Source organism: Lepisosteus platostomus, chromosome 6 (genome assembly GCF_059453375.1).
Source record: "Lepisosteus platostomus isolate fLepPlt1 chromosome 6, fLepPlt1.hap1, whole genome shotgun sequence".
NCBI lineage: Eukaryota > Metazoa > Chordata > Actinopteri > Semionotiformes > Lepisosteidae > Lepisosteus > Lepisosteus platostomus.
The window spans coordinates 5385235-5401027 of record NC_142616.1 but is presented as its reverse complement, the minus strand read 5'-3'; the positions used below and the strand labels follow the sequence as shown (position 1 = coordinate 5401027).

Here is a 15793-nt window from a genome sequence, read left to right as displayed (position 1 = left end):
GTGTTCTGAAACCCCTCTGTGAGGATGCAGACTGAGAGATCAGTTGGATCAGGTATGATGTACAGGTGAAATGGGAAACTATGGGCTTGGAGAGCCCATATTTCACTGAAATGGTCCCCCAGTCTCCTACCTGTCTCACCCATGTAAATAGCTGGGCATTTTCTGCAAGGGATGCAGTAAATAAGGTTGCTGGAAATACATGATTTCAACTGGGTGATCCAGAATTATCCAGAAGAGTCTTGAATATGCTTGGTCTTGGATATATATTTGCAGAGAGTTCAGTTACAGGGGAATGTGGATTGGAGGGGCAGATGTGTCACGCAGGGGCTGACTGCGGGGGATAGGGATCCAATGCGGTGCTCTTTTTAGGGATGGCGCTAGACGTAAGCGTAGTCGGAGTAAACAGGCAGGGGTCTGAGTCCGGGAAGGCGTAGAAGAGGCGTCGGAGTGGATTCGGAAGGCGGAGGCGTAATCGAAGAGAGAGGCAGGAGTAAGGATTCGAGAGAGCGTTCTAGAGGCGAAGGTACAAAATTGAGAGGCAAAGAGGTAGTCGGAAAAGCAGGGTAGAGGTCCAGGGGAGAATCAGTAGTAAGGCCAAGGTAGTAGATAAGCTCCGGGAGAGAATCTCAGTTGTGAGCAAAGACCGGGGGACTGATGAGGGTTTAAGTAGAGGACTGATTGACGCGTGCAAGTTTAGTTCGGGGAGAGCACGTGGGAATGCGGGAGCGCTTGCCTACGTGAGGGAGATTCGTGACAGATGGGTTTTGGTCTCTGCTTGGGTAGTAGGGACAGGTGGGGTTTGGTCTCAACCTGGGTAGATGGAACATGTGAAGTTTGGTTTGTACCTGGCTCAGAGGGAGAGGTGGTGTTGGTCTGTACTTGCGTACGAGGGACAGTTGGGGTTGGTCTGTACCTGCGTGAGAGGGACAGGCTGTTATCACCCAGTTGCTGGCAATGAGGTTACCTCCACACATGTGAGGGCCTCCCGCAGACTTTTGCTGAAGGACACAATGTCTTCAGATTCCCATCAATGGAAATAGATAAAGGTGTCCTGTGTCTTGCCAGTGTGATTAAGGTGTGTGATTCTTGTTATCACCTGTCATTTCCTCTCACCCAGTCTCTCCTAATGTGCTTGTTAATTAAATGGATAGACTGTAGTCAAATTTCATGGTCAGACAACGTGAGAAAGCAGTCTGCAATAATGGCCCTCAGCCTTTATATTGGAGTAAAAATAAAAAAATATATATAAAAAATGCATTTTGGAGAGCTGGCACTCTAGCTCTCTCGCAGACCTCCCTTAAAAACTCTTAGGGCAGGAAAAGAAATAAAAATTTTAAAATGGATCAGAATAAATGCTTGTAACAAAGAAGTGTCCAGAAAACCACTTTCCAATGAAAGCAGGAACCCAAATCGATTGCTCTGGCTCTGTCTATCTTCTGTCCTGCTGGTATTAGCCTAGTCACCTTAATTACTTTATATTGCCTTTCTGTTAAGGCACGTATAAAACTGTTATTATAATTTGTAAAAATGCATTTATGCATCATGCTTAAGTGGGTAGAGACAGCCTCTTGTGACTCAGCTGATCAACTACACACTCAGAAATCTCCCCTTTCTCTGACAATGTCTGACATGGAAAAACCAGTTTGCTTACATCCAGCAAGCACTTATTCAAGCCACAGATACTTGTGTCAATGGAAAATGTGTACTGGATGAAACAGGTCTGCTAGGGTGACGCTGGCACACATACAGACACTAAGAAGCACACGGACATTCCCAGAGAGAACAGCCGAAGACCAGGAGCTTCAGTGTTTGCAGTTTTATTGAACTGACATGTCAGCCAAATCACAATACAGTGGTCATAGCAGCAAGCAGGCAAAAGCAAAGATAGCCAACAATTTCTGTCCATTTGTGCTTTCATCTGTTAGTCATACAAATGTTATTTAGCTTTCGATGTTTTACAGTGTTAAGTTACATTTTCTGTTTTAAGTCAGACTTTACAGCTGTTTTTTTTTAAAATAAATGATAAGAGCTAATAATCTTCATTTATTCCTATAATTCATAGGAACTGGACAGTCTTAAAATTGACCCCAGAGGACTGTAAGGGCTGTAAGACGTCTGTTGCTGATTCACTGTGCTTTCTCTTTATTGCATCTCCCAGTCCTATCTTTTAGCATATTCTTACTCGCAGTTATCTCTCCCTCGTCTCTAATCAGATTCTGCAGTTGCAGCAGCAGGTAGCCAGTCAGCCAGTTATGACAGGAGGCCCTGTCCCCAGGGTGCTATTGAAATCCTCAGACTCCACTGTGTTTCCTAATCCAGCATCTGAAGCTGGTGACCCGGGTGTAGACTCCTGGGGAGTTGGGCCTACCACAATCTTTTCCAAAGCTCACAATCCCAGCCTGGATCCAGCTGTCTCCCTTCTTACACACCAGAGGCCCTCCTGCGTCTCCCTGGAGTGAAATGAGAAATGATGAAGGAATAGATTTACACTGGCTGTAGCAATATTTTCACAACGCAAATCAAAGTGGTGAAACTCTGTTGTGACGTCGGTAATTTTGCATGGGACTGTCGATTGCCCAATGGTAATGGCCAGCTGACAGCATGCTTTTCCTGTAACTCTTTTGCTTTAGGTTGCATATGGAAAGAACATAATCAAGATAAAATTCTAAAAAAACTAACTGCTTTTTCATTTACAATATCCCCTACAAAACAACATGTTTTACTCAGTCAAATGCTTGATCACTAGTTGTTTGTGTAGTATCTGTAATACCCGTGCTCATGTCCTCATATCTCTATGGCAACAGAGCCGAGTCTCAACTTGTGGTCTGTTAAATTATCTAACTTAGTAATGACAAGATACGGACAATTATCGATACCACCTACGTGCAATTAAGCCAGCACTTTCCTTGTTACTTCCAGGTCTGGAAGCATTGCCTTATGCCTTCTTAATAATATAATAAACTTTATACGGTATATTTAAAAGCAGCAAAAAAATGCTTTAGAGTAGATGAAGAAAATAGTTTTATGGATAGTAAATTACAAAGTATATATCAAAAGAACAAGCAGTCAGAAGTACAGGAGAAGCTTAAAAACTAATTACAGTAATTAAGTAAATTGCTTTCAGACCAAAATTTTTTTGAGTCTGGATTTGAATGCACTCAGAGTAGTTGACTCTAGTTTCCTTGGGGAAAGTATTCAGGGGCTTTGGGGAGCAGCATGAGAAGGCTCTGTCCCCCACAGTGTGTAGGTGAGCTTGGGAGACAGACAGGAGACCAGTTTAATAAAAGAAAGCTGCAAGGTGGGGAGTAGACTGATCAGAAGCCAGATCGGTAGTGAGGTGCCATGTAGAACCTATCAGAAATGCTTGATGATTTTGATCTCGACTCCAACCTGCCAGGGAGCCAGTGCAGGGACTCCAGGATAGGAGTAATGTGATCACTTGCACTAGACCAGGTCAGGATTCTGGCTACCGAATTCTGGACATACTGAAGTTTTTTCAGTGTGGGTTTAGATACCCCAGCAATCAGGGCATTATAGTAATCAAGTTTAGAGAAGATGGAAGTGTTGACTAGCTTTTCAGCTACAGTCTGCAACAACACATGATGTAGTCTGGCAATATTTCTGAGGTGTAAGAATGATCTTTTTTTTAAAGTAAAATATTTTTACTATACCATACAAAGATTCCAAGATTGGCGTAATGTGATTGCTTCTGCCAAATTCTGAGTATGTGCAGTACATTGAACATCAAACTTCCCCTTGCTCAGTGTTAGAGCTTTTCCCATCAACACTTGGTGAACTTGTGGGCTTCCCACGTTTTTTCCTGTTTTTTTTTTACACTCCTTTGTGTACTGACTACAGTTTTAGGTTTCCCTTGTGATAATATTCCGTGTTTCAGCACATTTTTTCAGTCCTGGACAGATTCCTTTGCTATTTTATTCAGCTGTCTTTCAGATTCTCATTGTTGTGGCTTTATCAGTTATTATTTGGAAATAATTTCAACATGCTTCAGGTTAGTGTGGTGGGTTTAACAGTTTTCATTTGGAAATACAGGCGTCTCTGCTTTAACGCGATAGATACGTTCCTGTAAAACCACACGTTATGCAAAATCGTGCAATAAAAATAACAGGGCTTATGGGCCGGTTAGCTCAGTTGGTTAGAACATGGTGCTAATAACACCAAGGTTGTGGGTTCGATCTCTGTACAGGCCACTGTCTCCCCTTTGGGGTGGAGCGGTGGCTCTGTGGCCCAGGATCTGTGCCTGTGGCTGGGAGGTTGCTGGTTCAAATCCTGCAGCTGGCAGAAGAATCCTACTCTGCTGGGCCCCTGAGGAAGGCCCTTAACCCCAACTGCTCCAGGGGTGCTATTCAATGGTTGACCCTGCGCTCAGACCCCAGGTTCTCTCCCTATCTGTGTGATAATAAAGTGATGTTGTTATTATTATGGGAAAAAAATAAAGGTTTGGGGAAGACCACTGAAAACTTAACCAAAGCTTTACCAAGTTTATTGGTTATCCTAATAAAATGTTTACAGACTTTAAACACATTAAATTCAAAGTGTAGAATTTATGGAATAGTTCTCATGGGCAACAAGGAGACATTCAGACAGCACATGCACTCCTTATTACAGGCCTCCATGAGCCTATTACCAGGCAACAAAAACCGTAAACCTTTCAAACAAGTTTGAAACACACAAAGCAAAGGGAATACTTATACAGCTTTAGGGTGGATATGGGTCTTGGGAAGAAAACAGGGGTAAACATTAACCAACCAAGTACAATTTCCTAAAAACGCACTATTTCCATATCTAAGGTTAGCTAGTGGTCAGCCTGCGGCCCTAACACTGACAGTGGTTCCCAGCCTGCTCCGCGGCGCTTACTAATTATCTGGGTGTGCTTCTGCCAAGACACCAGGCAAGGGCGCTAGAACAATACATAAATACTACAGTAAATGTAGGACTTCACCTTGTTGTTATTTACAGGAATTCAAAAGATTTAGTGAAAATAGCACGAGATTTGAGGAGAAGCTCCCAATTAGCACTTCCAAAACAAAGCACGTGGGAAAACTGAGCCTCAGCTGTATTCCTCCATAGACCGCTGTGTTCTGTTGTGTTAGTCCACCGTGCAAAATGTAAACGTGTTGGGGTTGAAATTGTTTATAAGCCAACACGAGTTTCTCGTTATACAGCACCTGTCCCCTATTTACCAATCGCGTGTGAGCCAATTTGTTGAACCTGCTGGTCTAGTTTCTGTCTGCACTGCGGATGGTGAACTCACTCTGCAGGTGTCCTTCTGTCCATCTTCATCCCCAGCGCACATCATGTCTTCCCTGATTATCTCACTGTTGTACATGGCCTGACAGCGCCTGTTGTCTACGATGGGCAGTTGGACTTCCTGCAGAGTGCGAGGGGGTGCCAGTGGTACTGGAGTGACAAAAAGATGGTGACTATTTGCTAAAAAGCTAAAGACTAGTAGAATGACATGCATTATTCATTACTATTTCTGTCCAACATCATCCCAGGTATAAAGCATTAGATATCTATATTAAAAAATAAACTCATGAGTGCTTGTCCTCATGTTCGGACACCAGTCACAACCATCTCAGCTGATGAGCATGCCACAATAAATACCAAAATAAATATAGCAGAATAAATTGTGAGCTTTCCTGTTAAAATAGTTGGCTAGCCCTGCTAAAAATAAGGCAGCAAGCAAACCAAGTGAATTGTTTTTTAACTTAGTTTCTTCATGGCTTATTAGTCTTTTGTTGCATGTGCCACTCTCATTACACATGCTGCTAAAAATCCCTTTGCATGACAATAATGACACGTGTTGCCATGTCAGCTGACCGCTGATCTAGAACAATATACACCATGTTGTTGAAGCTGATACGCTCCCTTCTTTCAAGTAACTGACTGGGTGAGATGTCTGAATGAGCTCACAGCAAATAGACAAGAGAGATGTGCAGAATGACCTGCTGTGGGCTGCAGTCTTAGTTCCTGAGTCCTAACGAGAAACACAGGAGCTCTGATCATCATTTCTTACCATTCTCTATAATCATCCCCCACCCAGTGGCCCAGCACTCTGTGTTCTCTGTGAAGACATCGTTGGGCTTGGCGAGCTGGACAGGACTGATGTAAGGAGAGAGGGACACCTCGCTGTCCAGCTGCACCAGGGCGATGTCAAAGCCGTCTTTTGCTTTCTCGTACTGCTCGTGGAGGACGACCTTCTTAATGCTTCTCTTGACCTCGTGTTTGGAGGGTTGGTCTAGCTTGTACGCCCCCAGCCTCACGAAGGATTGCTCCAGCAAGACGGAGCTGAAAGAGACAGTCTTATAATAATGATAATAATAATAGAGGCCGGGATGGTTGGGTTCCTGAATGATGGATTGGGCTTTATTGCGACAGCAGATGGTCTGGATCTCACTGATTGATTGTAAATCACATCCCATAATCTTCTGTGCCACAACCCTTTGTAGTGTATCTCTGTCATGCATGGTAGTACTGCTGTACCATACAGTGTTTGCCGGTAGTGAGGACACTTTCTATGGTGCTGCAGTAAAGGTTTAGTTCTTGTCCTGTGTCTTTGGCTTCAGGACAGAGGTGGTAATGGGCAGTGCGGTGGCTCTGTGACTAAGGATCTGCCCCAGTGGCTGGGAGGTTGCCCGTTCGTATCCTACAGCTGGCAGAGTAATCCTTCTCAATTGGGCCCGTGAGCAAGGCCCTAAACCCCAACTGCTCCAGGGGCGCTGTATAAATGTCTGACCCTGCGCTCTGACCCCCAGCTTCTCTTCATGTCTGTGTGTCTCATTGAGAGCAAGTTGGGGTATGTGAAAAGACAAATTCCTAATGCAAAGATATTGTTTATGGTCAATAAAGTAATCTTATCTTATACGCCTCCTGAGTAAGAATACCAATTACAGTAACAATAATACTGCTTGGAGATCCATTTGGTCAGAGGAGTAAATTGGTTCTGTTGTTTCTTGGACACATTGAAACAGTGTTTTTGATGTTTAAAATTAAATAAAAAATAATGACCAAACCAATTAATCTAAGCTAAACTAAATATAGCTACTTGTTTGTTTCTCTGCCCTCAGAAAACCACTCCAATTTCCTGCTCAGTGTGCCTGATCTGATCTGATCTAAACTCTCTAGACTCTTCACACAGTGTATCAGGAATACAAAAATGTTCTCCTGCCCAGCTGGTAGAGTTTGGGATGAAATAGTCTAACATACTAATATTGTTTTTATTTTTAATTGCCTTGAGATGGCTTTTAAAAGGTGCTTCATAAAATGTAGGATTTGATCTGATGTGATGAGCTGTGTTTGTCAAGGTTGTAAAGTGGTCTCCTGTCTGTCTCCCTAGCTCACCTACACACTGTGGGTGACAGAGCTTTCTCATGCTGCTTCCCAAAGCTCTGGAATACTTTCCCCAAGGATACTAGAGCCACCTACTCTTGAGTGCATTCAAATCCAAACTCAAAACATTTTTGATATGAAAGGATTTAGCTTTATTACTGTATATGGCATTTCAGGTACAACTTAAAGGCGGGGATATCCTAGTCAAAAACAGCTAGTATGGGAAAATTTTGTTTACTGTAGGTTCTACTCCATGTGCAACAGTTGTGTACAGTATATTCCTTCTCTGAACTGTGCTGTGACTTCTTGCATCATCCATAAAAGTGTAAAGATTTTTCTTGTACTGAAGAATTCGAGTTAGAGGGAGTATTAGAGAGAGTAAGTCCACACTGAGAAATAAGAGTGAAATGAACGACATTGCGGGAATAGAGCCCTCCGTAGATGTGTCTAGGTACATTCTTAGAATAAGCGTAGAAATGGACTAATGGAACAGTTAAATAGGACCCTCCTTGCACGCGCCTGAACAGACTGCAAGTGGACTCAGAAAGCAGTTTGTACAATGAAAGTGGCTTTTTTACAGCAGCGGTTTATTACTGGCCTTTATACAGCCACTTCAGGATGGTACACTACAGATTTTCACATGCTCTACAAAAACACCAGTTCTTGTTCAGGTTCAAACACTGTGAATAACCAGAGTCTAGAGACAATTACGACAATGCTTGACATCAGGGAATACTCACGGTTCGAAGCAGTGCGCTGTCATGAGAACCCACTGCTCACTGATCAGGGATCCACCACAGAATGTGGCATCGTTGTGGTTTAACTGGATCTGGACATAGACCTGCCAGGGCCACTCTCTCTCATCCGCATCCTGTTTGCCCAGTGTAGAGTTCCTGGACAGAACAGAGCTGGACACTGGAGAGAGACAGAGTGGTTAATATAGAACAGGCTTGAGATCAGTCATCCAGGACCACTGTCCCTCCTTCACTCCCTGACTGACCACTGTAGAACTGCTTTATTTCTGCTTAAGATACTGGCAGACTTTGTTTACAGTACATTGTAATGTGCTTTTACCCTGATTTCACTGTTCTTCACTGCACTTTTACCATGTACTCAAACCCCTTTTTCATAGTTTACTCTCCTTTACTACAATAAACCTGGGTGAACTCAGGTGGGAATCGGAGAGGGATCGGTACAGCACTGAGTATCTCTGATCCAGCACTGACTTTCGGACGTTCCAGCATTGTGGAGCTGCAGAGTATCTTATTCTAGAGTGTCGAATGACTAGTAGGAGCACATTACGTTCCTGGATTCTTGTTTAACAGGTGTAGGCATTTTGGTACACTTGCTCTCAGTTCTGTCATTTAAGAGCTAGTTTGATCAAGAATGCAGCTGACATATTCTCATGAAGGAAGTTCTGTCTGAATGTCTTGTTGTTTGCATCCTAGGGAACAAAAGGTTATCAATTTGTTATTTTCTTACTGTGTGTTTCAAGAATCAGGATCCCTAAAAGGAGTTGCAGGCAAATCATCTTTGTCCGAAGTTCTCTCTAGACACAATGGACTGTCCTTCCCCAACTACTGCTGGATACAGAGGAGCAGAGACCACACAGCGTACAGCTGCCTTTATATAGCTCACAGTGCTGTAGATGCCCACAGACCACAAACTCGCACAGGGTTATCAACTGACTCAGTAACTGCAAATCAGAGATTAAATTAGCTGATTAATTAAACATCTGACTCGGCATGGTATTTCAGCAGAAGAGCAATAGGATTTTAGCACCAAATTCTCTGAAGAATTGACAGAAGAGGGGAGGTTTTTGAAGTGATGAAGGTAGGGTTTGTAATACTGTATATATGTGAATATATGTTGAATTATACACTGTGATATCAACAAAATATAATTCACGAGGAATGACAGCAGCAGAAAGCTTGGGAGAAATTAGAATCGTTTATTGGGGTGTGGAGATTTGGCGGAACCCGCTTGGCTGAGGGCCAACCTCCCGGCCGTTGGACGGGGAGGATGGGACCCCCAGAAGAACCAAGCGGGACCCCCAGTCACCAGTGCAGAAAAAAAACCCCAAAAACAAATGATTATTGAACTAATTCCGCCGAGGAGAGAAAGTGCCTGCTTGAGGATACCAGGGTTAGTTTTAATGTATGCACGATAAGCCTCGGAGGACCAACGGCCGAGTTGTTTGATGAGATTCTCGGGTATGCCTTGGCAAGCAGCGGAGGCCCCTGATCAGCCCCTGATCAAAAGGAGTGGCCGGAGAATTGTTCAGGAGGGTATCCGGCAGTTAGAAGGACGTCATGGAGGTGAGAGAGGAACCAGTCGTGGATCATAATATGGCCCTTCTTGTTTACGAACAGAGGGTCAGTAGGTAAAGCTCCGGCAGAGGTGCAAAGATGTGCGTAATGGGATAGAGGCTCATTAGGAACAGAGTTTGAAATAATAGATGAGTGTGCCGGACCTGAGTTGGTCGGTTTTGCTTTTCTTGAGATAGAAGGTCAGTGTATCGGAAGATAAGATGGAGATGTCGGATAAGCAGGGTTGAGAAGAAGGATCGAAGTATGTGGAAGCAGTGGTAATTTCGGAGCATCTTAGGAAGCCGAAGATGCTAACAAGAATAAAGATTCAAGAGTACGGTCGACCCAGGGTGAGTGGTAACCCGACCTGAGAACGTAGATGCAGGATTCAAGGATGTCCGAGGTAAGTGGTGCGCGTAGGTTCGGAAGTGGTTTTTCAAGCCGCTGAAAGCCTTTAAGAAGGAGAGTAATTTGAGGGTGGATAAGGGATGGACAGGTCGTCCCGAAAGGAGTTTATGGAAGAAGTGGATGCCGCACAGGTATACTTTGGTGGTGGATGTTCGTACCTTGAGTGAGTTTCTACAATCATAGACGAAGGATATGGTGAGAATATCGAAAGAAGGGAATTTTATGTTCGCGGAGAGGTGGAAGGATTGGAAGCCGTTCCAGGCAGTCCAGTAAGAAATGAGAGTTTGAGGGACAATCCCTGAGAGGATAGTTTGCTGGGCAAGCTGGAGATAGTGATGGAAAGGATGATTCACAGGAACGTGAGTTCCGAATAGGGAGGTACTGTGCACGGATTCAGTCTTGCATCTGGTGCCAAAATTCCTGAATTTCTGAAATTGAAAGCGAGAGAGAGAGTCAGCTATCTCGTTAAGGTGGACTGGAATGTGAGCAGCTACGAGGATGAATTGATGTGTGAGAGAAATCCATTTAAGGCGGCGGAGAAATTTCATGATAGATTGGGATGAAGACCTTCCTTTGTTGATTAAATGAACTACTGCATAGATGTCCGAATGGATGAGGACGGATTTTTGTTTCCAATTTTGGCCCCAAAGAGAAGTGGTGACGACAATTGGAAATATTTTAAACAAGGCTGATGACTGTTTTGTCCATGGCGAGAGGTACCCCTAGTTTCCTAAAAACGGAAATAAGTGTGGAGGAGGCTCTTGCAGGTGGGGCATGACTTTAAAGGCACTGGAGATGTTGGCCTTAGCGAGCCAGGCACCCGGACCTGCAATTTTGATGAGAGAAATGGTGTGGTCAATTGTGGCATAGTGAAGGGAGAAGGCTGAGCTGGGAATAAGGCTCTTGAGACTTGGCACGCGGGAGTTATGGGGGGCTGACAAGTCGATTATAAGGCGTTTTTTACCGGAATACTTACGGACCGCTATACCGATGGGATTGATGCGGTATGCAGGAAATGGGGGAGAGTCAAGTGGGCCGATCATGAAACCGTTTTCGACTTTAGATGCTAGCAAGGAATCAACGGACTGGAGATCGGCGGTGGCAGATCGCAAATTTTTGCAAAAGACGGAGGAAGAAGGAAGTGTGCACGGGCCTGGTGAGAATCCGAAGGAAAGGTAGTCGAGTAAGATGTGGGTGGAAGAGGGGTCGGGGTGACGGAGCAGGTCGGAAACAAGAGCAGGGATGTCGATCGGGGTACAGGAAAGCCAGTAGTCATTTGGGAACGCTGAAGGTGGAGCGAGCGTGGAAGGGCCAGCGGGGGCAGAGAGAGCGAGCATAGAGCTTCACCGCAGAAGCTGCAAACGTGAAGGAAGCGACAAAGGGAAGAGGTACATGTCGAGGAATTGAAGCTGTTGCAAATTTGTTGGCCTCTGATCATCACGATGGGGCGGCAACGAACGTCTTTGGCAAGAAGGTTTGAAGAAGACTTGGCGGGAGAATTGATGCTGTGGGGGAGAAGGGAGAGAGTCAGGGTTAGGCTTGTGGACGGTATCTGGGCAAAGATTTGATGAATGTGTCTGGGAGGAAAAGAAGTCGCAGGAAAGAGCTCTGACACCGGCAAAAGTGCGTCAGTAAAGCTCAATGTCGAGGGCTCCCCAGTAGGTGCGCTGGTTCCATTGGAGTAGGCGGGCAGCGGCCTTGGCAGAGAACTGCTTATGGTAATCATAGAACAGGGAACCCTCGAAACGGACAGATAGATCGAGGATGATGTGCATGTAATCGTCGAGTTCTTGACGACGTTCGGGAAAGGCGGAGCACATGATGTCACGAAAAATGCTGAAAGCCAAGCAGAAGTCGGAAAGGACTGAGGCAGAGTGAGGGTCAGAAGATTTGAGAGTAACGGAAATCAAGCCGCAGTTGACTGTTCTAGAATCAGAGTTGTAAGTGAAGGAAGAGAGAAGGTGAGCTAGATTGACGTCTGCACGTTGTAGAATTTGCTGCCGGAGTGAAAAGGGAATGGGAGGAGGACAAAACTTTAGTGCGTTAGGAGGAGCTGGGAGAGGAACGGCTGTTCAGAGAGAAAAGTCCTTAGTAAAGGGGAGATTGGAATCCATGGCCAAAGGCATGAGATGACTGATGCCGGGTTGGACACCGGGGAAGGGAGAAGATTCAGGAGGGAAGAAGAGCGGAAAGCAGATTGTGGTAGGAGGAGTTAGACGGATCTGGGGCCTGAAGCTCAGTGGCTTGGGATATGGAAGCCAAAGACTGTTGAGGAGGAATTGAAGCAGGGGCGAAGGCTGCGTGAAGGACTGAGGAGGCTGCCGAGTCGTCTTGGACGCCAGGGGTGGGGGAGGGTAAGGGCCGCCTGCTGGCTGAGCTGGGGGTCGTTTACTGGACGGCCTTTGGGCCTTGGAGACAGCAGCAGGGGCCGAAAGAGAAGAAACTGGGGCCGAAGGCACCAAGCCGGCGGAGCTTGAGCCGTGTTGGATGCTGGAGGTAGAGACAGAGGAGAGTGCAGAAAATAGATTCAGCAGAGAAGAGGGTGGGGGAGGAGCGTGAGCCTGGGGCCTTAGACTCAGCAGCAAGGAGTTTAGGGAAGGAGGCTGAGTGGAAGAGGCTAGGTGCAGTTGTTCAGCAGAGGTATGGATTGGTTGGGGAAGAGACACAGACACGGATATATCAGGACAAGACAAGACAGACGACGTGACAGGCAGAGTTGGCCTCGGGGTCCTCATGTTGGGATGAGTGGCGGTGGCAAGGGTGATGTCATCAGAGGGCGCCGGGGGAAGCTGTGGAGCTGATGTTTCCTTTGTGTAGACTGCGGTTAAGTACAGGGAAAACAGAGCTTTTTTGGAAGCGTTTCTTTTAAAACAGACGCCATGTTTTCGAAGTATCCTCTGGAGGCTTGCTACGGTCCAGTTGGAAATCACGAGAGAAGATCCGGGAGAATGTGCATGATCCTCGAGAGAAGCGGGGGATATTTGGAGACTCTGCCGTGGAGGAACGGGAAGGCTGGGTTTGTGATGAGAGAGGGACTACGACGGCGGAACAGTCTTCGGCGAGGAGTTGGATCTTGTGAGGACTGGCTGGGAGATGAGCGGCGCTGGTGTGGCACGGCAGGTGAAGGAGGCGATGAGACGGAGGTGAGGGGAGCGGGGGGAGAGGACTGGACGAAAGGGGTAGGAGAGTCTCCTGCACTGCAGAAAAGGTCTTCATCGGAGCACCGGATTTGCAGATCCATGAGAAGGGAGCACGGATTCGAGCTAGGCGAAAACGAACCATGCAGAAAACGAACGAGGAAGAGGAGAGGGTGACGTTTGATATATATGGAGACCGGTTGCTTACATCAGGATTAGTGAGAATTGCAGCAGCTGTGTCGAATGAGCTCGGCTGCCTTCATTCCTCCCGAAGGTCATTAACAACTCCATTAAAATGTGTAAAAATTATTATTAAAACTCAAAAAACATGTCCAGAGTAGTTGGAATTTTCCTGCATGCCAAGTCCTATGATGCCTGAGGAATCTGAAATAGGAGCAGCCCAGGCCTTTTCCTCAGTGTGGGGTGTGAGAAGAAGGAAGTGTCCCCACAAGAGTCCTCTAAAGACGACACAAGAAGAGAGACACAAGACTTTGCAGTGCACAGCCCAGAGCAGGATTTATCTTCTCAGTCCAGTGAGAAGTTGGGGGTGAAGATGAATTTCCTATAACTCCTTTTTTGGGTTCTGATCCTGAATACAGAATATAAGACAATAACAGATCAACTACTTGATGCCCTTTCTTTCTTTTTCCCTGGCTAACAAGACATTCAGACTCACCTTCCTTAATTAGATTTCTTCAGCTGTTGCCTTATTAATTATACCAGAGCTCATATCACAGAGCTGAGAGCAAGTGTGCCCTTTTAAGAAGAAGCACTCTTAGTCACAAGAAGATGATGCACAGAAACGAGGCCGATTAAGAGTTTCAGAGCCACAGGTGTACTGATCTTGTCTCATCATCTTGTAGCTTCAGTAGGTCAGTGCTGAATGAGAGGCACTCAGTGTTGCACCACTCCTTGTCCCACCTGAACTGGCTCAGCTTCGTTAGAGTTGAAGGAATGTTATACATTTTATAAAAGCTAACACACTGCTTGTCTTTCAGCTTCCTAACTGCTTATAACCCTGGCAAGTGGAAACGTACCAGGGGGCATCTATAGGTCAGTGGAAAAGTAAAGCTCATGTCTTAAATGTAGTAGAAAGAGAAGTCGAATGTCTTGGTTTGCAAATGTAAGCAGTAAGGAAAAGTCTTAATAGGGAGTTGTTTTTCTCTACCCAAGCTTGACTGAAAACTAATGATTAGTTTCAGGGATTAGGTAATCTATGTCAAAAGTAGGAAGTTTGTCTGTTACTGTGTATAAAAAACACTGAGCTACGTCTTTCGGGGAGACTAGCTGTTGCAAGCTTCTCTCCCGTGTGCACACGAATAAACAGCTCTTCTTTCACCAGCATCCGAATTCTGTCATTTTAATGTTTCTTCAGAGTAAAGGAGATCAAAGAGTGAAAAGTCTGAGCCTGTAGCGTATTTGAGAAGAGGAGACAGGCAGCTCTTCAGCGATGCAGAGATAGTGGAGAACTGGGGAAGGCCGGGAAGGGGAATCGACAATATATTGTGTCTCCGCAGCTGTGCATGTACAGTGTTTGGGAATTATGCAGTATGTGTGTTCATAACCCCATCTAGGGGAGTCTGGAATAAAGACCGGTCATGATTGCTCCTGGATGTAGTGTTGGCTTAAGAACTACAACTCCCATAAACGCTCTGAGCGACCTGACAGCGTCTACATCACAGCCTCTATCCTGCCTGGCTGTGGTAGCATCTGGCAGGTCCCTCCCAGTACTGCAGCAGCTTCACGGGTGTCTGTGGTCATGGGAGCACGCAGACGGACCTCACACATGTGCCTGGTTACGTGGTCATTGTGAAAAAAAAGTGTACAAAAGCGGTACAACTTTTTACAAAAGCTAAAAAAGAAGCCATCGCATAGAAGAGTTTGATTTGAAAGTTAAAAAATGAACAGCTGCTTTTTTTTATCGGTGCAGTTTCTGTCTTGTCAGATAAGCCTATCCTGAGACCAGGTGCAGATAAACTGCTCTGAGACATCAAGCTGTCAGCAAGCCGATCTCATAATCAGCAGGTCACCAGTTCTGTGCAGAGGGGGGACCTTAACAGCAGTTCTGGGTCAGGGTGCTGCTGCACAGCATGAGACATGATCATATAGAGGGAGGGTAAATGCATAGCAGCGACAACCTTTTTGCTATTAACGAGTGTATCTGTGAGCTACCAGCACTGATTTACTACAGCTACTGACTTAGTAATAGTAATAGGTTTATGCCCTGCTGACGAGAGAAGAAAGAAAACACAATATTTCAGCTATGGATCCTTCTTCGGGTGTCACACCACAGCAGGAACGTTGTGTTGTTTGTTTCTTCTCTTTTCAGCTGGAATAAACCCGTTTCTTGTTTCTTGTAACAGGTCTGTTGTACTGTACTGGGAATGTAGCTCCTATTGTAACAGGACTGTTGTACTGTATTGGGACTGTAGCCCCTATTGTAACAGGACTGTTCTACTACACTGGGACTGTAGCTCCTATTGTAACAGGGCTGTTGTACTGTACTGGGACTGTAGATCCTATTGTAACAGGTCTGTTGTATTGTACTGGGACTGTAGCCCCTATTGTAACAGGACTGTTCTACTACAC

General features: G+C 45.4%; 1 protein-coding gene across 2 annotated transcripts; it reads right to left on the bottom strand.

Annotated features, from left to right (window-relative positions):
• Positions 1-1843: 1843 nt before the first annotated feature.
• On the bottom strand, positions 1844-8984 carry LOC148659719 (serine protease 27-like). 2 transcript variants are annotated; one of them, XM_088637536.1, is made up of 5 exons: positions 8833-8984; positions 8091-8265; positions 6038-6309; positions 5202-5418; positions 1844-2450 (listed from the first exon to the last, which is right to left on the bottom strand). In XM_088637536.1, exons 1-5 carry the CDS (start codon positions 8879-8881, stop codon positions 2387-2389), a joined length of 777 nt encoding a protein of 258 aa, XP_088493662.1. In that variant the 5' UTR covers positions 8882-8984; the 3' UTR covers positions 1844-2386. The 2 variants fall into 2 exon arrangements, with proteins under 2 accessions (XP_088493662.1, XP_088493661.1); XM_088637535.1 differs by having other exon boundaries at positions 1847-2450; positions 5273-5418; positions 8833-8983.
• Between the last annotated feature and the right edge of the window lie 6809 nt (positions 8985-15793).